Consider the following 23666-nt stretch of genomic DNA (forward strand, 5'->3'; position numbering starts at 1 on the left):
GATACCAGGCAGACCGACAAAAGTTGTAGTGTCTGGTTACCATTTGCAATCAAACTGTGGCATATAGTGGAGCGGAGGGGGCTAAAGGAAGAATGGAAAGAGAAGGAGGGATGATTCCGCAACAAAGGCAAGTTCTCTTTCTCCTTGTTCTGCTGGGTGTGTCTGGGGAGGCCTCAGAGCCGGTGCAGTTTTCGGTAGTGGAGGAGATGGAGAGAGGCTCCTTTGTGGGCAATGTGGCAGAGGCCCTGGGCCTGGAGGTGGGGGAGCTGTCATATCGGAGGGCCAGGGTCTCTTTGAAAGGGAACAAAGATTATTTGCAGTTGAACCGTAGAATTGGGGATCTGCTGCTGAGAGAGAAACTGGATCGGGAGGAGCTGTGCGGCCCCGCCGAGCCCTGTGTGCTACCCTTTAAGATCTTATTGGAAAATCCCTTTCACATTGTTCTGGCTGAATTAAGAGTACAAGACATTAATGATCATTCACCAGTGTTCTTAAAAACTGAGATGCTTCTAAAAATTCCTGAGAGCACCTCCCCTGGGACTGTATTTTTGCTAGAAAATGCTAGAGATTTAGACGTAGGAAACAACAGTCTCCAGAACTACACAATCAGTCCCAACTCCCTTTTCCATATTCAAATTCGAGCTAGCAGTGAGGGCAGGAGATACCCAGAGCTTGTACTGGATGGAACACTGGATCGGGAGGAGCAGTCTGAGGTCAGTTTAACTCTCACTGCAGTGGATGGGGGCGTCCCACCAAGGTCTGGAACTGCCCAAGTCCGAGTGCTCGTAGTGGATATCAATGACAATGCTCCAGTATTTACTCAGTCCCAGTATGAGGTTCAGATCCCTGAGGACAGTTCGATTGGATCCAAGGTTGTCACAGTCACGGCCACAGATATAGACGCAGGGAATTATGGAGAAATATCTTACACATTTTTGTATCCCTCTGAAAACATTGATAAAACTTTTCAGCTTGAAGAAAAATTGGGAGAACTTTATTTAAGGGAAAAAATGGACTTTGAGTAAACTCAATCTTACATTATAAATATCCAGGCCACAGATGGTGGGGGCCTTACAGGAGAATGTACTGTTATGGTTCAGGTGATAGACCTCAACGACAATCCTCCAGAACTGACTATATCTTCACTTACTAGTCCCATCCCAGAGAATTCTCCGGAGATAGTGATTGCTGTTTTCAGTATTTCAGATCTTGACTCTGGGGAAAATGGTAAGATGGTTTGCTCCATCCAAGATGACCTTCCTTTTGTCCTGAAACCTTCTGTTGATAACTTCTATACACTGACAACAGAAGGAGCACTGGACAGAGAGAGCAAGGCTGAATATAACATCACTATTACCGTCTCGGATTTGGGATCTCCAAGGCTCACATCTGAGCACAATATCACGGTCCTCATCTCCGATGTCAATGATAACTCCCCAGTGTTTACTCAGAGAGCCTACAAATTGTACCTCCAGGAGAACAACAGTCCTGCCCTCCACATTGGCAGTGTCAGTGCCAGTGATAGGGACTCAGGAATCAATGCCCAAGTCACCTACTCTCTGTTGCCTCCAGAGACTGGAGACCTGCCCCTCTTCTCCTACATCTCCATCAACTCAGACAATGGCCATCTCTATGCTCTGAGATCCCTGGATTATGAAGCCATCCAAGCTTTCCAGTTCACTGTGAGGGCAGTTGATGGTGGCTCTCCATCACTGAGCAGCCAGGCTGTGGTTCAGGTTTTGGTAGAAGATGAGAATGACAACTCTCCGTTTGTGCTGTACCCCCTGCAGAATGGCACAGCTCCCTGCAACGACCTGGTGCCCAGAGCTGCAGAGCCAGGTTACCTGGTGACCAAGGTGGTGGCTGTGGATAGGGACTGGGGACAGAATTCCTGGCTTTCCTACCAACTTGTCAAGGCCACAGACCCAGGACTCTTTACTTTGTTTGCCCACAATGGGGAAGTTCACACAGCAAGGCCCATCAGTGACAGAGATACTATCAAGCAGAAGCTTCTGGTGCTAGTGAAGGACAATGGGCAGCCACCTCTGTCCACAATGGCCACACTGAATGTGCTCCTGGTGGATGGCTTCTCTGAGCCCTACATGCAGTTCCCAGCTGCACCTAAGGAGCAGGTCCAGACTGATTCCCTCACCACTTACCTAGTCATTTCTCTGGCTTCTGTCTCCTTTCTCTTTTTGGTCTCTGTTATCATGTTCATCGCCATTCAACTGTGGAAGAGCAAGAAGAATGCCACTGACATTAGTCGCTTTACTTCCAATGGCCCCTTCCCAGGACACTTGGTGGATGTAAGCAGAACAGGGACCCTGTCCCAGAGTTACCAGTATGAGGTGTGTCTGGCCAGTGGCTCAGAAACCAGTGAATTTAAGTTCCTGAAGCCTGTTGTTCCCATCCTTCCTACTTTGCAGGGAAATGAGAACTCGATTGAAAACTCTGCTTTAAGGAATAACTTTTGCTTCAATTAGGGTTTGACATGTGCTTCAATGCATAGAGGCCAGATTTTATAGCTTCTTTCCCTTCCCACTCCCATTAGTTGCTTGACTTCCTGTAGCATGAAAAGAGTAGATTTACAAACTATTGCGTTGTATCATACTGCTTTTATCTTCACTTTCCACCCCCCAACACACACACACACACACACACACACACACACACACACACACACACACACTTTTTCCTCTTCTCCCTGCATATTTTTCCTGTACATCTTACTGTCCTTCTTCCTTTTGTTCTCCTCGGGTCTTTGAATTTTCTCCCCATTTCTCTATTACTTTTTTTAAATGAGTGAAGCATCATGTTACCTTTCTCATTTAAAACTTACATTGTAACACTCCTCAGTCAAATAATTCAGTAAATATTTTTCAAGTACTCAATCTTGATTGTGACTCTGTACTCTCCCTGAAAGTTATCTAATTCTGTGTCACCTACAAAAGAATGTTTTCCAAGAGTCCATTTTTATTATGTCCATGAGAATGATTATAGTTCTCCTGAAGGGCAATCTAGGTATCTTTTTGGGCCTTTTGGGGGATTTATCTTGCCCCCTCCCCACATTTAGTGAAAGATCTTCATAGAACAGTGATGATCTTGTAACCTACTGTGACCCCTAGAGTTTTTATAATTACCCACATATTTTAAAAAATTAAGATCCAAGTTATTTCCTTGCATTTTGTTTTTAAATGGTGCACAGGTATCACTGAAAGTATTCTTACTTATGTTTTCTGGTGTCTCTCCCCTAAGCAATGCCTGTTTTTGGAAAATAAGGACTAATAAAAAATACTAAGGTATTGGTGAAATAATTTGCTGGAATACACTTTTATGAAGCTAATAAAGGCAATTGTATGGTAAATTCTTATAAAGAAATGTATTTTGGTTTGGAGACAATTATGAAATACTAAATGCAGACTTCTGACTATTGAATATTCCAATGACATTGCACAGTAATGATAATTTCCGATCTTCATATGTCCTTAATATAAATGTCAAGAAGGGAAGTCATGTCTGTTGTTATGACTGTGTAAGGCCATCCTTCTGAGCTACTTTGTATATGTTTATGCCACTTTTTTCCTTCAATCCCATAGATTTGAATTTTTGCATCCTTTAGAAGGCCAAGGCATCTGCCTCACAGGACTGTGGTGAGGCTCAATGCAATAACATTTCTAAAGATCTTAGCAAAGTGACTGGTACATAATAATTATTAACTAAATGCTTGTTCCTTTCTCTCCTTGAGGCCTGAAAATAAGTTTAAATAAATATGTTTTTGTTTTCCCTTCTGGTTATTTAAATCATTTTTCAGTTTGGGGAACATGACAGTTCATGAGTGTCAACACCATGGACAAAGTGTGTGCTTTAATAATATCTGTCTGAGACCTTTGAGAGGCTTTATCCATAGCCCTTCTGAATTTTATCACAGGATGTCTGACCTGGAAGGATCTTCACAAGTCTTTCAATTCAGTTATGCCTGTTAGATTCTGAAGAAATGCCACTCATGCAATACTTCTAATTTTCACAAAGTTGCATTTTTGATGCCAAAATTAATTTGAAGAAAAATATTTTTCAGTATTTTAAAAGGCAAATTAAAAAGATGCACTGTATCTCATTCTATCATTATTTTAGACTTAATCTGGGGTAAGCACTTTTCTTCTTTTCATGACTTGATGCACAAAATATTTGTGATTTCTTCAACTTGAGGAACAACTCAGCTGTGATTTGATAGACAATTGTTAAGAAGCAGTCCCTGCCACATAGATTTTAAGTGGCTTATCAATGATCACATAAGTAGTAAGTGTCTGAGGAAGGGTTTTTGACTGGGCATTCCTGACTCCAACTAAATTTGTTGTCTTCTAAACCATACTATCTCTCTTTCTGGTAACATTACTGTAGAAATGGTCCAATTGTAAGAAATTATATTCCCTATGGTCTTGTATCATTAAAAACTAAAATAGAGAGTGTGAAGGTGAGATGACGAATTTTCCTGTGTCAGAACATTCTCTGTGGGTAGAAACAGCATATACTCCTTGGAATTTTATTCTTTTCTTTTTGTTTCTTCTTTTTGCTCTTCTGATTGTTTTTGAAATAGATTTGGTGAAACAGGGGCTTTTAAAAAAAGATGTCTCAGAGCTCTGTCCCTCTTTCTCTCTGGTTTTTTATATTTTTAAGCTTTTTATTTGTAAGCTGAACAAACACACACAAAAAGCTCCATAAAAAAGAGAACAGTATTGTTTATGAAGCCACAGATCCCCATTTATTACATTTAAAATTCACATGATATAAATTTAATGTCATTTTCAAAATTATACTATTTATCTATGCTTCCTTCTCTCTTCTGTGCAGGTTCTAAAATGCTAAAAAACAAAACAAAGAAAACAAAACCACTCTTTTTGTTTTCTTCTCTTTTTCCCCCCTGACATTTCTATAAGAGTCATTCTCTAAGACAGGAACCAAGTTCCAACAGACAGATTACTGCCTCCCCCTTTCTCAATTGATTGGCTCAAATAAACATTTTATCATTTTCTTTTACCCATATTGAGTCTATGGTGAACTTTCCAAGAAATACCTACTTTTGAGGAAAACACAGTTTTGGGATAAGAACCGTCATTTCAGAGAGTCAGTTTCCTGGGTGGTATGGCTGCTGTTGTTGTTCAGTCATGTCTGACCCCTTGTGACACTATTAGGGTTTTTAGTGGTAAAGATACTGGTTTATTATTTCCTTCTCCAGCTCATTTTACAGATGAGAAAACTAAGACAAACAGGATTAAGTGTCTTGCCCAGAATTACACAGCTAGAAAATGTTTGAGGTTAGAATTGAAGTCAGGAAGATTTCTTCCTGGTTCCATCCACTACACCACCTAACTTCCCTGGGTCATATATACTGAAACAGGGTAATATTCAAATTCTGTTGGCAAAGAGCCCCTTGGCTACAGAACCCTAGCACCATTCCAGTTCTGAAGAAGGAAGACCTTTGATGACCAGAAAGATCAAATAAGAAACATGTTAGCTTTTTGGTCTTATAGGTTCACAGATTTGAGGGGAATAACAGGTTATCAGTTTCTTGCAATTTGGATGCTGCTGCTTCCTTCCCACCCGACCCCACAACCGATCCACTCCACTTCTTATTCACAAAAGGTTGCCCCTCTAAGTATAGTAGAGTTGAATGCGGCTTTTTAAAAAAGTCCAAGTCCTTTCTTTTGGAGATCAAATATTCATTGTTGCCTTTAAGGTCTCGAAGTTGACAGAAGCATATGATTGTTAACCAACTTCAGTAAATATATAGATAAATATATTTATATGCCTATATGTGTGTAGTATTGAGTAATGTTCTGAGTGGTTATGATGCTGATATAGATCGCCTTGCAGGAAAGAAATTATATACCATTTCTATTAGAAAATAGCATTCGAAGTATGATATCTGGTACATGTTCCCTGGGACATTATTTTCTTCATTCTGAAAAAAATGAAGAGACGCGTGGTGGCGCTGCAGACTAAGAAGACGCAAAAAAAGCTCAGCTAATACTCCAATGCCCAGAAAGAGAGCCCAGAATAAGACAATTCAGAAGCCTAGAGGAAGCTTTGTTAGCAGCCACTGGAGAAAGGGATCGGCTCTCCGAGTCAGATGGGCGAAAGTAGTAGCCTCTGATTACCATTTCCAATCAAGCTGGGCTACACAGATTGAAAGCAGGGGGCTAAAAGAAGAATGGAGAGAAAAGACACGATGATTCCGCAACAAAGGCAAGTTCTCTTTCTCCTTGTTCTGCTGGGTGTGTCTGGGGAGGCCTCAGAGACGGTGCAGTTTTCGGTAGTGGAGGAGATGGAGAGAGACTCCTCTGTGGGCAATGTGGCAAAAGCCGTGGGCCTGGAGGTGGGAGAGCTGTCAAATCGCGGGGCCAGAATCTCCTTCAAAGGGAACAAAGATTTTTTGCATTTGAACCATAGAACTGGGGATCTGCTGCTGAGAGAGAAACTGGATCGGGAGGAGCTGTGCGGCACCGCCGAACCCTGTGTGTTGCCTTTCCAGATCTTACTGGAAAACCCCTTTCAGATTGTTCGGGCTGAGCTGATAGTGGAAGATGTTAATGACCATTCACCTGTCTTCCTAGACAGTGAGATGGTGCTGAAAATCCCCGAGAACACCTCCCCGGGAACTGTATTTGTACTAGAAAATGCACAGGATTTAGATGCAGGAAGCAACAGTCTCCTGAACTACACGATCAGTCCCAACTCTCATTTCCACAGTCAAATTCGTAACAATAGCAAGGGTAAGCGATATCCAGAGCTTGTATTGGATAAAGCCCTTGATCGGGAGAAGCAGTCTGAGATCACTTTAACTCTGATTGTAGTGGATGGGGGGGTACCACCAAGGTCCGGAACTGTCCAAGTCCGAGTCCTTGTAGTCGATGTCAATGACAATGCCCCCATGTTTACTCAGTCCCAGTATGAAGTTCAGATTCCTGAGAACAGTTCCATTGGATCCAAGGTATTCACAGTTTCAGCGACAGATTCAGACGCAGGAAATAATGCAGATATATCCTATACATTTTTGCATGCCTCTGAAAGCATTCGTAATATTTTTCAACTAATAGAAAAATCTGGGGAACTTTATTTAAAACAAAAACTGGATTTTGAGTTAACTCAGTCTTACACGATTGACATTCAGGCCACAGATGGTGGGGGGCTTTCTGCAGAATGCAGTGTTATCGTTCAGGTGATAGATCTCAATGACAATCCTCCAGAAATGACCATGTCTTCACTTACCAGCCCTATCCCAGAGAATTCTCCTGAGACAGTAGTTGCTGTTTTCAGGGTTTCAGATCTCGACTCTGGGGAAAATGGAAAGATTGTTTGCTCCATCCAAGATGACCTTCCTTTTGCCCTGAAGCCTTCCATTGAGAACTTCTACACCTTGGTAACAGAAGGAACACTGGACAGAGAGAGCAAGGCTGAATACAACATCACTATTACCGTCTCGGATTTGGGATCTCCAAGGCTCACATCTGAGCACAATATCACAGTCCTCATCTCCGATGTCAATGATAACCCTCCCGTGTTTTCTCAGAGAGCCTACAAACTATACCTCCAGGAGAACAACAGTCCTGCCCTCCACATTGGCAGTGCCAGTGCCAGTGATAGGGACTCAGGAATCAATGCCAAAATCACCTACTCTCTGTTGCCTCCAGAGACTGGAGACCTGCCCCTCTTCTCCTACATCTCCATCAACTCAGACAATGGCCATCTCTATGCTCTGAGATCCCTGGATTATGAAGCCATCCAAGCTTTCCAGTTCACTGTGAGGGCAGTTGATGGTGGCTCTCCATCACTGAGCAGCCAGGCTGTGGTTCAGGTTTTGGTAGAAGATGAGAATGACAACTCTCCGTTTGTGCTGTACCCCCTGCAGAATGGCACAGCTCCCTGCAACGACCTGGTGCCCAGAGCTGCAGAGCCAGGTTACCTGGTGACCAAGGTGGTGGCTGTGGATAGGGACTGGGGACAGAATTCCTGGCTTTCCTACCAACTTGTCAAGGCCACAGACCCAGGACTCTTCACTTTGTTTGCCCACAATGGGGAAGTTCACACAGCAAGGCCCATCAGTGACAGAGATACTATCAAGCAGAAGCTTCTGGTGCTAGTGAAGGACAATGGGCAGCCACCTCTGTCCACAATGGCCACACTGAATGTGCTCCTGGTGGATGGCTTCTCTGAGCCCTACATGCAGTTCCCAGATGCACCCAAGGAGCAGGTCCAGACTGATTCCCTCACCACTTACCTAGTCATTTCTCTGGCTTCTGTCTCCTTTCTCTTTTTGGTCTCTGTTACCATGTTCATCGCCATTCAACTGTGGAAGAGCAAGAAGAATGCCACTGACATTAGTCGCTTTACTTCCAATGGCCCCTTCCCAGGACACTTGGTGGATGTAAGCAGAACAGGGACCCTGTCCCAGAGTTACCAGTATGAGGTGTGTCTGGCCAGTGGCTCAGAAACCAGTGAATTTAAGTTCCTGAAGCCTGTTGTTCCCATCCTTCCTACTTCACAGGAAAATGAGGCCTCGACTGAAAACTCTGCTTTAAGGAATAGCTTTTGCTTCAATTAGGGTTTGACATGTGCATCAAGGCATAGAGGCCAGATTTTATAGCTTTCCATTCCCATTCCCATTGGTTACTTGTCTTCCTGTAGTGAGAAAAGAGTAGATTTATACTATTACATTGTATCATAATGCTTTTATCTTCACTTTCTACACCCCCTCAAACATACACACTTTTCCCTCTTCTCCCCTCATTCTTTCCCTGTACATTTTACTCTCCTTCCTCCTTTTGCTCTCCTCGGGTCTTTGAATTTTCTCCCAGTTTCTCTCTCACTCTTTTTTAAATTAACGAACCATTATCATATGTTCCCTTTCTCATTTAAAACTTAAATTTTAACATTCATCACTCAAATAACATAGGAAATATTTTTCCACTTGGTCCAACTTGATTGTGACTCCATACTCTCCCTCAGAGTTATCCAATTCTGTGTCACCTACAAAAGAATGCTTTCTAAGCATTCATTGTTATTATATCAATGGAAATAATTGTGGTTCTCCTGAAGGGCAATATAGGCATCTATTCTGACCTTTTAGGGGATTTTTCTCCCCTAATTTACCCTCTTTTGTGAAAGATCTTCATATAGCAGTGATGATCTTGTAACCTATCAGCTGGGGCCCATAGAGTTTTTATAATTACCCATGTACTTAAAAATAAATTAAGATCCAAAGTGTTTGCTTGAATTTTGTTTTTAAATGGTGCATAGACATCACGGAAAATATTATTTGTGACTTCTAATGTCAATCCTCTAAATGATGGCTGGTTTGTGACAATAACAGGGACTAAGAAAACACACTATGGTATTGGTGAAAAAATTTGCTAGAGTACACTTTTATGAAGCTGATAAAGACAATTGTATGGTATATTCTTATGAAGGAAGAATATATCTTGATTTGGAGATAATTGTAAAATGCTAAATGCAGATTTCTGACCACTGAATATTCTAGTGACATTGTACATTAGTGATGACCTCTAGTCTTTACATGTCCTTAATATAAATTTCAAAAAGTGGAATAGTGACTGTTGTTATGTCTCTGTAAAGTTATTCCTGTGAACTATTTTGCATATGTTTATACCACTTTCCCCCTTCAATCCCATAGATTTGACTTTTTGTATCTTTTAGAAGGTCAAGGCATCTATCTCACAGGCTTGTTGTGAGGTTCAAATGAGATAATATTTGAAAACATCTTAGCACAGTGCCTGACATATAATAAGTATTAACTAAATGCTTGTTCTTTTTCCTCTTTGACCCCTGATAATAAGTTTAAATAAACATGTCTTTGTTTTCTCTTCTGTCTATTTAACTCATTTTTCAGTTTGGGGAACATGGCAGTTCATGAGTGTCACCATCTTGGACAAAATGTGTGCCTTTATAATGTCTGCCTGAAACTTTTGAGAGACTTTATTCATAGCCCTTCTGAATTTTATCACAGAATATCTGACCTGGAAGGGTGTTCACAAATTTTCCAACTCAGGTGCTTTTCAATCAATATTCAATTTTGAAGAAATGCCATTTACTTTTCATACAAGATATGATCACCTGAATTTGAAAGTAGAAGAGAATCACATTTATTTGATGCAAAAAAACCTATTTTCTAATTTAAAAAATTAAATTATTTTAAAAGATGGGTTAAGATGATATACCATATCTCATCCTGTCATTATTTGGGGTTCAGAATAGAGCAAGCTCTTTTTTCTTTTCATGACCTGATGCAGAAAAGATTTGTGATTTGTTTAACTTAAGGAACAATTCAGCTGTGATTTAGTAAATTGTTGCTATCGAATAGCCCCTGGCGTAAAGATTTTAAGTGGCTCATCAATGGTCACATAAGTAATGATTGTCTGAGGAGGGCTTTTTGACTGGGTATTCCTGACTCCAACTAAACATGTTGTCTCCTAAATCATGCTACCTCTTTTTGGGGGTAACATTAATATAGAAATGCTCCAGCTGTCTGATGTTATATTCCCATGCTCTTATATCATTAAAACCTAAAAGAGAATGTCAAGGTGAGATGGAGGAATTTCCAACGTCAGAACATTCTCTGAAGGTAAAATCATTATATACTGATTAGGAGGATTAGTAAGAGAGAAAAGGAGTAAAGCTATGCCTCAGACTAATCTCTCTTCTCTCTCTCTCTAAGTTTTTAAAAAAATATCTTAAAACTTTTTGTGCCTCAGCTTAACAAACAAAACAATTCCATAAAAAAGAACTGAGTATTGTATATGAAGCCACAAATCTCTATTGCTTACACCTTATTTTAAAATGCACATATTATAAATTTGATGGTATTTTCAAAATTGCAATGCTTATCTACGTTTCCCTCTGCTCTCTTCTGTGCCTGATTTAAAATGCTAAAACAATTCTTTCTTTGTCCCCCGACATTCCTATAAGAGTCATTCTCTAAGACACGAGGCAAGTTCCATTTGCCAAATTATTGTCTCCCCCTTTCTAAACTGATAGCTCAAATAAAAACTTTATCATCTTCTATGGTGAACCTTCCAAGAAATCCCTCCTCACCTAGCCCTCCCCCACCCCCACTCCCCCCAGAGATAACGAGTTCTGGGCTGAGAACTCTCCCTTCCTCAAGTGTCAGTTTCCTGTCTGATATTGGTGTTGTTGTTTAGTCATGTCCAACTCTTCATGATTCCGTTTGGGCTTTTCTTGACAGATGAGAAAACTGAGGCAAACAGGGTTAAGTCTCTTGCCCAAGGTTACACAACTAGGAAGTGTCTGAGGCCAGGAAGATGTCTTTCTGCTTCCATCCACTGCACCACCTAACTGCTCTAGTTCGTATATACTGAATCATAAAACAGTAATATCCACGTATTAGCAAAGAGCCCCTTGGTCACAGAGTCCTAGTGCGGATGTTGCTGCTTCCTTCCTCCCCTCTCCACACCACAACCCATCCACTCTTCACTTCTTATTCTCAAAAAGTTGCCCCTCTAAGTAGAGTAGAGTTGAATGTGGCTTTTTAAAAAAAGTCCAAGTCCTTTCTTTTGGAGGTCAGATATTCATTTTTATCTTTAAGGTATGGAAGGCTATATTCTTGACCGAAGCATATGCTTGTTAACCAACTTTAAAAAGCATACATATGTAAATAAGATGTATTTATATGCCTATATATGTGTAGGATTGGGTAACGTTGTGAGTGATTATAACACTATTATGTATCGCCTTGTAGGAAAGAAATTATACACCATTTGTATTACAAAATAAAATTCGAAATGTAGTATCTGGTACATGTTCCCCGTGACATTATTTACTTCGTCCTGAAAAAAACAATGAAGAGCCGCGTGGTGGCGCTGCAGATTAAGAAGACGCAAAAAAGCTCCGTGAATACACCAACACCCAGAATGACAACCCTGACTGAATTCAGAAGCCGAGAGGAAGATTTGCTAGCTGCCACTGGAGAAAGGGATCGGCTCTCCGAGTCAGTCAGACGGGCTAAAGTGATAGCCTCTAATTTCCATTTGCATTCTACCTGGACTACAGAGATTGAGAGGAGGGGGCTAAAGGAAGAATGGAGCGAGAAGGGACGATGATTCCGCAACCAAGGCAAGTTCTCTTTCTCCTTGTTCTGCTGGGTGTGTCTGGGGAGGCCTCAGAGCCGGTGCAGTTTTCGGTAGTGGAGGAGATGGAGAGAGACTCCTTTGTGGGCAATGTGGCAAAGGTCCTGGGCCTGGAGGTGGGGGACCTGTCAAATCGCGGGGCCAGAGTTGTTTTCAAAGGGAAGAAAGAGTATTTACAGCTGCACCCTAAAACTGGGGATCTGTTCCTAAGAGAGAAACTGGATCGAGAGGAGCTGTGCGGCATCGCCGAACCCTGTGTGCTATCCTTTAAGATTTTACTGGAAAATCCTTTTCACATTGTTCGGGCTGAACTAATAGTGGAAGATATTAATGACCATTCACCTGTCTTCCTAGACAGTGAGATGGTGCTGAAAATCCCCGAGAACACCTCCCCGGGAACTGTATTTGTACTAGAAAATGCACAGGATTTAGATGCAGGAAGCAACAGTCTCCTGAACTACACGATCAGTCCCAACTCTCATTTCCACAGTCAAATTCGTAACAATAGCAAGGGTAAGAGATATCCAGAGCTTGTATTGGATAAAGCCCTTGATCGGGAGAAGCAGTCTGAGATCACTTTAACTCTGATTGTAGTGGATGGGGGGGTACCACCAAGGTCCGGAACTGTCCAAGTCCGAGTCCTTGTAGTCGATGTCAATGACAATGCCCCCATGTTTACTCAGTCCCAGTATGAAGTTCAGATTCCTGAGAACAGTTCCATTGGATCCAAGGTATTCACAGTTTCAGCGACAGATTCAGACGCAGGAAATAATGCAGATATATCCTATACATTTTTGCATGCCTCTGAAAGCATTCGTAATATTTTTCAACTAATAGAAAAATCTGGGGAACTTTATTTAAAACAAAAACTGGATTTTGAGTTAACTCAGTCTTACACGATTGACATTCAGGCCACAGATGGTGGGGGGCTTTCTGCAGAATGCAGTGTTATCGTTCAGGTGATAGATCTCAATGACAATCCTCCAGAGCTGATCATGTCTTCACTTACCAGCCCTATCCCAGAGAATTCTCCCAAGACTGTGGTTGCTGTTTTCAGTGTTTCAGATCTTGACTCTGGGGAAAATGGAAAGATTGTTTGCTCCATCCAAGATGACTTTCCTTTTGTCCTGAAACCTTCCGTTGATAACTTCTACACCTTGGTAACAGAAGGAACACTGGACAGAGAGAGCAAGGCTGAATACAACATCACTATTACCGTCTCGGATTTGGGATCTCCAAGGCTCACATCTGAGCACAATATCACAGTCCTCATCTCCGATGTCAATGATAACCCTCCCGTGTTTTCTCAGAGAGCCTACAAACTATACCTCCAGGAGAACAACAGTCCTGCCCTCCACATTGGCAGTGTCAGTGCCAGTGATAGGGACTCAGGAATCAATGCCAAAATCACCTACTCTCTGTTGCCTCCGGAGACTGGAGACCTGCCCCTCTTCTCCTACATCTCCATCAACTCAGACAATGGCCATCTCTATGCTCTGAGATCCCTGGATTATGAAGCCATCCAAGCTTTCCAGTTCACTGTGAGGGCAGTTGATGGTGGCTCTCCATCACTGAGCAGCCAGGCTGTGGTTCAGGTTTTGGTAGAAGATGAGAATGACAACTCTCCGTTTGTGCTGTACCCCCTGCAGAATGGCACAGCTCCCTGCAACGACCTGGTGCCCAGAGCTGCAGAGCCAGGTTACCTGGTGACCAAGGTGGTGGCTGTGGATAGGGACTGGGGACAGAATTCCTGGCTTTCCTACCAGCTTGTCAAGGCCACAGACCCAGGACTCTTTACTTTGTTTGCCCACAATGGGGAAGTTCACACAGCAAGGCCCATCAGTGACAGAGATACTATCAAGCAGAAGCTTCTGGTGCTAGTGAAGGACAATGGGCAGCCACCTCTGTCCACAATGGCCACACTGAATGTGCTCCTGGTGGATGGCTTCTCTGAGCCCTACATGCAGTTCCCAGATGCACCCAAGGAGCAGGTCCAGATGAATTCCCTCACCACCTACCTAGTCCTTTCTCTGGCCTCTGTCTCCTTTCTCTTCCTAGTCTCTCTTATCATGTTCATTGCCATTCACCTGTGGAAGAAGAAGAGAGATGCTACTGATGGTGGTCATTTTAATCCAAATGGCTCCTTCCCAGTTCACCTGGTGGATGTCAGCGAAACAGGGACTTTGTCTCAGAGATACCAATATGAGGTTTGTCTGACCAGTGGCTCAGGGACAAATGAATTCAAATTCTTGAAGCCCATTATTCCCACTCTTCCGCCTGCTGAGGGAAGTGGGAAGGAGTCTATTGAAAACCCACACTTGAGAAATAGCTTTTTCTTCACTTAATACTTTGACCTGTCTTTCCATGGATCATTGCACCAACACTGCCCACAATTGTTTTTCTTTTTTTTGTCAAAGAAAAAAATACACTTCTATGATATCCGATTTTGTTTTAATATGCATCCTCTTTGCCCCTTCACAAACATTTTCCTCTTCTCTCTGCATCCTTAGCCTGAAAAGTCTTCATTCTCTAGTCTTTTATTCTCCTTTTGTATTTGGTTTTATTCTAAGTTACTTATTTTTTTCATTAGTTTTTAGGAATAAGTGAACCTTAATACATTATAAACTTAGATTCTTAGTGCTTCTGATTAAGTAAGTTAGCAAATGTATCGAACACACTCAGTTTTGATTTCTATAGAATTGTTACCCTCTTATAAAATTTCCTGTAGGACACGTTACAAAATGTTTTCCAAAGTTCATCCTTTTCTTGCTGAATACAATTGTACTCCTCTAGAATAATAATTCATGTGTTACTCACTTATATTTTCCCCCTTTTCTTTCTCCTTTGTGTTACAAAATTTGAAAAGAGTTTCTGTGAATTTACAACTTTGTTCCTGTGGTTGCCGTAATTGTACACATAACCATAATTCTTTTCTTTGATATTTATGGAATTCAATTGGATAACATTTTTAAACAATGTGCTACATTGAAAATATTCCTTTTTAGTACACATGTTGTTTTTCTCAATTGTATGTAAACAAAAAAGACTTTTTTAAAATTTTGGGCTCTGAATTCTCTCCTTCCTTGAGTGAGCAAGCAACTTGATATAGATTATGCATGTGCAGTAATCTAAAACATCTCTGTGATAGCCATCTTGCAAAAGAAAGTACACACCAAAAAACTCCCAACAATCCAAGAATAATAAAGTAAACAAGTGTACTTCAATTTACATTCAGACTCCATCAGTTCTTTCTCTGGAAGTAGAAAACATTTTTCATCATAAGTCATCAGAAATTGCTTTGGATCATTTTGTTGCTGAGAATAGCTAAGTCATTCATAATTTGTTACTATACAATATTGTTGATACTGTGTACAATGTTCTCCTGGTTCTGCTCATTTCGTTTTGCATCATTTCAGGTATGTCCCCACAGATTTTTTTTTGAAAGCACCCTGCTCATTATTTTTTTTGTAGCACAATAGTATTCTATTGCAATCATATATCACAAGTGGCTCACCATTCCCTAATCGATGGGCATTCCCCTAATATTCAATTCTTTGCCATCACAAAAAGAGTTCCTATAAACATTTTTGTACATATAGGTTCTTTTCCTTTTATTTGATATCTTTGTGGTACACATCTAGTAGTAGTATTGCTGGGTCAAAGGATAAGCACAGTTGAAAATATTCTCTTAATTATAATCTCCAATTTTGATCTTCAGTTGTAATGACTGTTGGGAAGATGACAGAAAAATAATGGACATTGAGGAATCAGTATAAGACTTTATAGAAATACTGAAAGGAGCTATAAAATGAACTATCTGGAATATAGAATGTATATCCATTTGAAGAAACAGTTATGAAGGAAGCATTTCTCTGATTTCTGAATTCCCAGTAATATTATAAATTAATGAAAATAATTGATCTTTACATGAAGCTTTGGTGTTGAAAGGTAGTTCTGGTGCACTTCTTTTCATAAGTTTGTAACACTTTTCTCCTGAAGTTCCAAAGATTTGATGCTGAACATTTTTCAAAAGAAAAGGAATGAAATAAAAATCATTTTACATGAACATTTCATTTTTTTCCCTTTCCCTGAAGGTGGGATGTACCAATCTAGGGGTATTAGCATCTTGTTCAGATGAGTGATATCAATTGATCTTGTTTTTAATATCTGAGTCTGTGGACTTTGAGACACTTGATCATGAGCCCATCTGAAAATGATCAAAGATCTTCATGTATGGAACAGTTAGAAGAGAATAAATCTACAGCTTAATCTTATAGATAAGGAAATTGAGGCCAAGAGAGATTAAATTATTTGTCCAATGTCGTAATCAGAGGTAGGATCTGAATTTCAGTTGTACACGTTGTCTTCTCCAAATCATTCAGGCCAATTTCTCCCATTATTGTCTTTAATATATTTTGTTGTTTCCAACTAAAGAAACATAATTTAACATACATTTTTGTGGAAGAAGGCACAAATACCAATATTGGAAAGTAGAAATCAGTTACTTAAAACAAACACATAGAATCTAGCTTTCCAAAAGAAATCGTAATTTATAATGTATAAACAAAATCAACTTAAGGTGGAAACCCATGCCAAGATACTAAACTTCACAATGAAGCAGACATCTTTTGTCCTTTAAGTGACAATATATATGCCTGAGGCTGCTAGTGGCTGAGAAACCTCCTGAGGATCATACTGTAAGTGTCAGAGATGGGACTGAACCATCTGATTGCAAGCCCTACCACTCCAAAAGGCCAATCTGTCTCTTCTTTGGTTACATTCACATGAAAATGAACCAGTCATCTTCACTGATATTCCATCACTAAATAGTTAATGCATAAGTAGCAAAGTATTGTAAGCAAAATTGATGTCGATCAATTGGCATGTGGCTGAACAAATTTTGTCATAAGGATGTAATAGAATGTATTGAAAGAAACAATGAATTTGAAGAATACAGAGAACCATGGAAAGACAAACAACAAGTTGTAGAAAATGAAATGAGATGCAACAGGAAGACAATAAAAACAATTACTTTTTAAAAAGTGGAAACGGCAACAAAAAGTAAAAAATAAATGATATGAAATTATAGCGCATAAGTTTGGCCCCAAAGAAGAGAGTAGCTCTAATATTCACCTTGACTGATGGATTAGTTAGCCTTGCTGATCTGTTTTTTCTCTTCATTACCAGTGATGGATGCCTGAAAATGGGAAGAGAGAGTGATACGTTGGAAAATTAGTATGTGTAAAAAAAGGATATCAATGACTTTAAAAAGAAAAAATTAATACATGACTGTGAAATCAGAGAAGGAGATTGTTCCCTTGGCCACAGAATCCTGAGATGTGCAACATCAGCTTAACCTCCCATGAAAGGATATTAGTCTTTTCTTTTGGTTTTCATAGGGTTATTTCATAAGCCTCCAGGTAGACTTCTCATTGTATGAATTTTTGTGAAGAAACTTGGATATGTAGAAGATGGATACCTAAGTTCATCATAAAATCTACTCAAATAAGAAGCATTTCTACAAATTACCATGACTAATGTAGTATGATGTGGGAGGCAGAAGGCTTTTTTGGATAGTAGAAAAGAAGTGAAATGAAAATAAGTGCTTGTCCTTTGATGAATAAATTGTGATATATGATTCAATGCAATTATTATGCAGTGAGAAATAACAAATACAAAGAAATAAATTTGAAGGTTTCAGAGAAACTTGGGAAGACTTAAGAATGGACACAACAACAAAAGCAGAAAGAGGAGAATAATTTACTTTTAAAGCATAAAATATAAAGAAAAACACATCTGAAAGATTTCAGAATTCCAATCAATCACATTATGCCTCTAGGGGACTGAAGGTGAATTATGTCTCCTCCTTCTCTGTAGAATATTGATTGACTATAGGTGTTAAAGGGTACATATAATTTTGAGACATTCCCATTGTATTGATTTCCTTTATTTACCTGTATTTTGTTATTAAGAGGAGTGTTTGTAGAGTTGTCATTGTGAGGAAATGAGAGTATAGAAAATGTGTTTACAAAACCATTTAAAAATAAGGGGCAGTTCAGAACCATTCTCCTATACAGGACTCAGATCGAATCAACTTTTGAATATAAGGTCCCAATCAATAAGTAGATCACCTCTCCATTCTTTGTTTTTGCCCAGAATCTGGAAAATGGATTTCCTTTCTGAGAAAACACAGATGAGATTTTCCTGGATTCGGGTCTCAGTGGGTGGATTTCTAGGAATATATATATACAATTTGGGTGCTGGAGAGTAATGGATAGTATCTTACCCTTCCTGGCAAAGAGCCCTCAAGTCACAGGGTCATTCCTCCAATCCAGTTCAGCAGAGCCTTTGTAAACTGGCAAAATCGCATCAATAGCAAATGCTGCTGTCTGGTGTGTATTGGCCTCTTGGACTTCAGGGGGAAAATGTTCATGGCTGAAAATAAGGCCACAACGCTTCTCTTTGCCCTCCAAGCTTGCCATTATTCTTGGTCTGCCTCATGATCTCCAAAACCCATTCCCAATGGACCTACTAGGTGAAGCTGGGTTGTTTGTTTGTTTGTTTTGCTTAAATATTGCGTCATAATGCCCTACTGGCTGCATCCTTTTCATAATACTTCTCATTAATTTATACTGATATCTGTAAGATCTCGGACTAAGTGAGCTAAACCAAGACATACTGCCATTTCTCAGTGCTTGTAACATTGATATACATTCTCTCATGAAGAACAAGCCAGATTCTTTCAAATACATAGAGGAATTCAACATGCGGCATCTGATATGAGCCATGCGTTTCTTGTTTTGATAACTGAGTTCAGAGACGATGATGAGCCACGTGGTGGCGCTGCAGGCTAAGAAGACACGGAAAAGATCTGCCAATTTCTGGGAAGACAGCCTTGAATTTGTCAAAGAGAGGGGAAACTTTCTTAGCTGGAACTAGCGGAAGAGACCTGGGCGCTCATATTTCTGAGATACCAGGCAGAGCGACAAAAGTTGTAGTGTCTGGTTACCGTTTGGATCAAGCTGTGACACATAGGTTGAGAGGAAGGAGCTAACGGAAGAGTGGAGAGAGAAAGCGCGATGATTCCGCAACAAAGGCAAGTTCTTTTTCTCCTTGTTCTGCTGGGTGTGTCTGGGGAGGCCTCAGAGCCGGTGCAGTTTTCGGTAGTGGAGGAGATGGAGAAAGGCTCCTTTGTGGGCAATGTGGCAGAGGCCCTGGGCCTAGAGGTGGGGGAGCTGTCAAATAGGAGGGCCAGAATCGTTTTCAAGGGGAACAAAGATTATTTGCAGTTGAACCGTAGAACTGGGGATCTGCTGCTGAGAGAGAAACTGGATCGGGAGGAGCTGTGCGGCCCCGCCGAGCCCTGTGTGCTACCCTTTAAGATCTTATTGGAAAATCCCTTTCACATTGTTCTGGCTGAATTAAGAGTACAAGACATTAATGATCATTCACCAGTATTCTTAGAAACTGAGATGCTTCTAAAAATTCCTGAGAGCACCTCCCCTGGGACTGTATTTTTGCTAGAAAATGCTAGAGATTTAGACGTAGGAAACAACAGTCTCCAGAACTACACAATCAGTCCCAACTCCCTTTTCCATATTCAAATTCGAGCTAGCAGTGAGGGCAGGAGATACCCAGAGCTTGTACTGGATGGAACACTGGATCGGGAGGAGCAGTCTGAGGTCAGTTTAACTCTCACTGCAGTGGATGGGGGCGTCCCACCAAGGTCTGGAACTGCCCAAGTCCGAGTGCTCGTAGTGGATATCAATGACAATGCTCCAGTATTTACTCAGTCCCAGTATGAGGTTCAGATCCCTGAGGACAGTTCGATTGGATCCAAGGTTGTCACAGTCACGGCCACAGATATAGACGCAGGGAATTATGGAGAAATATCTTACACATTTTTGTATCCCTCTGAAAACATTCGTAAAACTTTTCAGCTTGAAGAGAAATTGGGAGAACCTTATTTAAGGGAAAAAGTGGATTTTGAATCAACTCAATGTTATCTTATAAATATTCAAGCTACAGATGGTGGGGGCCTTACAGGAGAATGTACTGTTATGGTTCAGGTGATAGATCTCAACGACAATCCTCCAGAGCTGATCATGTCTTCACTAACCAGCCCCATCCCAGAGAATTCTCCTGAGACAGTTGTTGCGGTTTTCAGTGTTTCAGATCTTGACTCTGGGGAAAATGGAAAGATTGTTTGCTCCATCCAAGATGACCTTCCTTTTGCCCTGAAACTTTCTGTTGAGAACTTCTATACATTGATAACAGAAGGAGCACTGGACAGAGAGAGCAGGGCCGAGTACAACATCACTATTAACGTCATGGATTTGGGATCCCCCAGGCTTAAATCTGAGCACAATATTATGGTCCTCATTTCAGATGTCAATGATAACCCTCCCGTGTTTTCTCAGAGAGCCTACAAATTGTACCTCCGGGAGGACAACAGTCCTGCTGTCCACATTGGCAGTGTCAGTGCCAGTGACAGGGACTCAGGAATCAATGCCCAAGTCATTTACTCTCTGCTGCCTCCAAAGACTGGAGACCTGCCCCTCTTCTCCTACATCTCCATCAACTCAGACAATGGCCACCTCTATGCTCTGAGATCCCTGGATTATGAAGCCATCCAAGCTTTCCAGTTCACTGTGAGGGCAGTTGATGGTGGCTCTCCATCACTGAGCAGCCAGGCTGTGGTTCAGGTTTTGGTAGAAGATGAGAATGACAACTCTCCGTTTGTGCTGTACCCCCTGCAGAATGGCACAGCTCCCTGCAACGACCTGGTGCCCAGAGCTGCAGAGCCAGGTTACCTGGTGACCAAGGTGGTGGCTGTGGATATTGACTGGGGACAGAATTCTTGGCTTTCCTATCAGCTTCTTAAGGCCACAGACCCAGGACTCTTTACTTTGTTTGCCCACAATGGGGAAGTTCACACAGCCCGACCCATCAATGAGAGAGATACTATCAAGCAGAAGCTCCTGGTGCTAGTGAAGGACAATGGGCAGCCACCTCTGTCCACAATGGCCACACTTAATGTACTTCTGGTGGATGGCTTCTCTGACCCCTACATGCAGTTCCCAGATGCACCAAAGGAGCAGGTCCAGACTGATTCCCTTACCACTTACTTAATTATTTCTCTGACCTCTGTCTCTTTTCTCTTCCTGGTCTCTGTTGTTATGTTCATTGCCATTCGCCTGTGGAAGAGAAAGAAGGATGTCACTGATATTAATCACTTCCCTTCCAATGGCCCCTTCCCAGGACACCTGGTGGATATCAGCAGGACAGGGACCCTGTCCCAGAGTTACCAGTATGAGGTGTGTCTGGCCAGTGGCTCAGAAACCAGTGAATTTAAGTTCCTGAAGCCAATTGTTCCCATCCTTCCTACTTTTCAGGGAAATGAGGATTCGATTGAAAACTCCACCTTAAGGAATAGTTTTTGCTTCAATTAGGTTTTGACATGTGAGTCAATGTATAGAGGCTAATTTTATGGCTTCTTTCCCTTCTTCCTCCCATTAGTTGCTTTTCTTCCTGTAGCATGAAAGAGTAGATTTATACACTACTAAATTTTATTATAATGTTTTTATCTTCTCTTCCCCCTGTACACACCCACATTTTCTTTTTTTCCCCCAAATCCTCTCCCTGTACATCTTTCTCTTCTTCCTCCTTTTGTTTTCCTTGGGTCTTTGAATTTCCTTCCAGTTGCTCTATTACTTTTTTTTTTTAATGAGTGAAAGTATGTTCCCTTTCTCATTTAAAACTTAAAATTTTTCCACAGTCAAATAATTGAAGAAATGTATTTCAAATACTCAGAATTTATTATGACTCCATATTCTCCCTCAGAGTTATTCTATCCTGTGTCACCTACAAATGAATATTTTCCAAGGGTTCATTCTTATTATATCAATGAAAATAATTGTGGTTCTCCCAAAGGGCAATTTAGGCATATATTCTGACCTTCTGGGGGATTTTTCTCCTCTAATTTACCAACTTCCTTTTTAGTGGAAGATCTTCAGAAAACAGTGATGATAGTGTAACCTACTAATTGTGGCCTATAGAGTTTTTATTATTATCCATGAACTTAAAAAATATTAACACTTTAAGGCATTTGCTTGGATTTTATTATTAAGTGATGCAAAGACATTACTGAAAATATTCTTATTTGTGGTTTCTGATGTCAGTTCCCTAAGTAATGCCTATTTTTGGAAAAATAGCAATGACTAACAAAGACCATTAAGGTACTGGTGAAAAAGATTGGCTAGAACACACCCTTATGAAGGTAATAAAGACAACTATATGATAAATTCTCATAAAGAAAGGATATGTCTTGGTTTGGAGACAATTTTGAAATACTAAATGTAGACTTCTGACTGCTGAATATTCCAATAACATTGCACATTAATGATGAATTCTAATCTTTATATGTCTTTAATATAAATGTCAAGAAGTGAGGTAGTGCCTATTGTTACATCTCTGTAAAATCATTCTTGTGAACTATTTTTTATATGTTTATACCACTTTTCCCCTGCAATCCCAAATATTTTGAATTTTTTTTCATTCTTTAGAAGGCCAAGGCATCTACCTCCCAGTTTGTGGTGAGGTTCGATGAGATAACATTTGTAAAGATCTTAGCATAGTGCCTGGCACATAATAAGTATTAACTGAATACTTGTTCCTTTCCTTCCTTGAGGCCTGATGATAACTTTAAAGATGTGCTTGTTTTCTCTTCTGGTTATTTAAATCGTTTTCCAGTTTAGGAAACATGCCTGATCGTGATTGTCCCCATCTTGGACAAAGCACATGCTTTTATGATATCTCTCTGAGGCATTTAAGAGGATTCATCTGTAGCCCTTCTGAATTTTATCACAGAATGTCTGACCTGGAAGGATCTTCACAAATCTTTCAACTCAGTTCCTTTTCAATAAATCTTTAATTTTGAAGAAATGCCATTTACTTTTCTTACAAGATATGATCACTTGAATTTGAAAATACAAGAAAATCACATTTGTTTGAGGCAAAATCTGTTCTTTAATTTGAAAAAAATATGATTTTCTATTATTTTAAAAGATACATTAAGAAGATATGCCATGTATCACTCTATCATTATTTGGGGTTCAGTGTGGGGCAAGAACTCTTTTCTTTTCATGAGCTGATGCACTGAAGATTTGTGATTTCTTCAACCTGAGGAACAACTCAGCTGTGACTGAATAGACAATTGCTAGTGAGTAACTCTGGTCACATAAATATTAAGTGACTAGTCAGTGATGTAAATGTCAGAGGATGGATTTTTACTGGGTATTCCTGAGTCCAACTGAATATGTCGTCTCCTAAACCATGCTGCCTCTTTTTTGGGGGGGAGGGAAGTAATATTACTGTAGAAATGATCCAGTTGTCTGCTGTTATATGTCTATGATATAATTTTGTTCATTTATATCATTAAAGCCTAAAATCAATTATGTAAAGGTGGGATGTGTGAGTTTCCAGTGTCTAAACATTCTCTGCAGGTAG

The 23666-nt window shown here is 40.5% G+C and overlaps 5 protein-coding genes across 5 annotated transcripts; all 5 read left to right on the forward strand.

Annotated features, from left to right (window-relative positions):
- The first annotated feature begins 92 nt into the window (after window positions 1–92).
- LOC140518431 (protocadherin beta-2-like) lies at window positions 93–1025 on the forward strand. Its single transcript, XM_072630596.1, has one exon. The coding sequence runs from the start codon at window positions 93–95 to the stop codon at window positions 1023–1025; it is 933 nt and encodes a 310-aa protein (XP_072486697.1).
- Window positions 1026–1085: 60 nt separating this feature from the next.
- LOC140518430 (protocadherin beta-11-like) lies at window positions 1086–3782 on the forward strand. Its single transcript, XM_072630595.1, has one exon. The coding sequence runs from the start codon at window positions 1092–1094 to the stop codon at window positions 2481–2483; it is 1392 nt and encodes a 463-aa protein (XP_072486696.1). The 5' UTR covers window positions 1086–1091; the 3' UTR covers window positions 2484–3782.
- Window positions 3783–3867: 85 nt separating this feature from the next.
- Window positions 3868–9876, forward strand: LOC140518418 (protocadherin beta-2-like). The gene has a single exon (XM_072630584.1). It carries the CDS (start codon window positions 6209–6211, stop codon window positions 8597–8599), a length of 2391 nt encoding a protein of 796 aa, XP_072486685.1. The 5' UTR covers window positions 3868–6208; the 3' UTR covers window positions 8600–9876.
- A 120-nt stretch (window positions 9877–9996) lies between these two features.
- On the forward strand, window positions 9997–16221 carry LOC140518416 (protocadherin beta-2-like). The gene has a single exon (XM_072630581.1). It carries the CDS (start codon window positions 12110–12112, stop codon window positions 14501–14503), a length of 2394 nt encoding a protein of 797 aa, XP_072486682.1. The 5' UTR covers window positions 9997–12109; the 3' UTR covers window positions 14504–16221.
- Window positions 16222–16323: 102 nt separating this feature from the next.
- LOC140518426 (protocadherin beta-2-like) lies at window positions 16324–23611 on the forward strand. Its single transcript, XM_072630591.1, has one exon. It carries the CDS (start codon window positions 19238–19240, stop codon window positions 21608–21610), a length of 2373 nt encoding a protein of 790 aa, XP_072486692.1. The 5' UTR covers window positions 16324–19237; the 3' UTR covers window positions 21611–23611.
- The last annotated feature ends 55 nt before the right edge of the window (window positions 23612–23666 follow it).

The sequence above is a fragment of the Notamacropus eugenii genome, chromosome 1 (genome assembly GCF_028372415.1).
Source record: "Notamacropus eugenii isolate mMacEug1 chromosome 1, mMacEug1.pri_v2, whole genome shotgun sequence".
Lineage (NCBI taxonomy): Eukaryota > Metazoa > Chordata > Mammalia > Diprotodontia > Macropodidae > Notamacropus > Notamacropus eugenii.

Coding starts and splice junctions, on each gene's coding strand:
- LOC140518431 (XM_072630596.1), top strand. CDS start 93: ATGGAAAGAGAAGGAGGGATGATTCCGCAACAAAGGCAAGTTCTCTTT.
- LOC140518430 (XM_072630595.1), top strand. CDS start 1,092: ATGGTTCAGGTGATAGACCTCAACGACAATCCTCCAGAACTGACTATA.
- LOC140518418 (XM_072630584.1), top strand. CDS start 6,209: ATGGAGAGAAAAGACACGATGATTCCGCAACAAAGGCAAGTTCTCTTT.
- LOC140518416 (XM_072630581.1), top strand. CDS start 12,110: ATGGAGCGAGAAGGGACGATGATTCCGCAACCAAGGCAAGTTCTCTTT.
- LOC140518426 (XM_072630591.1), top strand. CDS start 19,238: ATGATTCCGCAACAAAGGCAAGTTCTTTTTCTCCTTGTTCTGCTGGGT.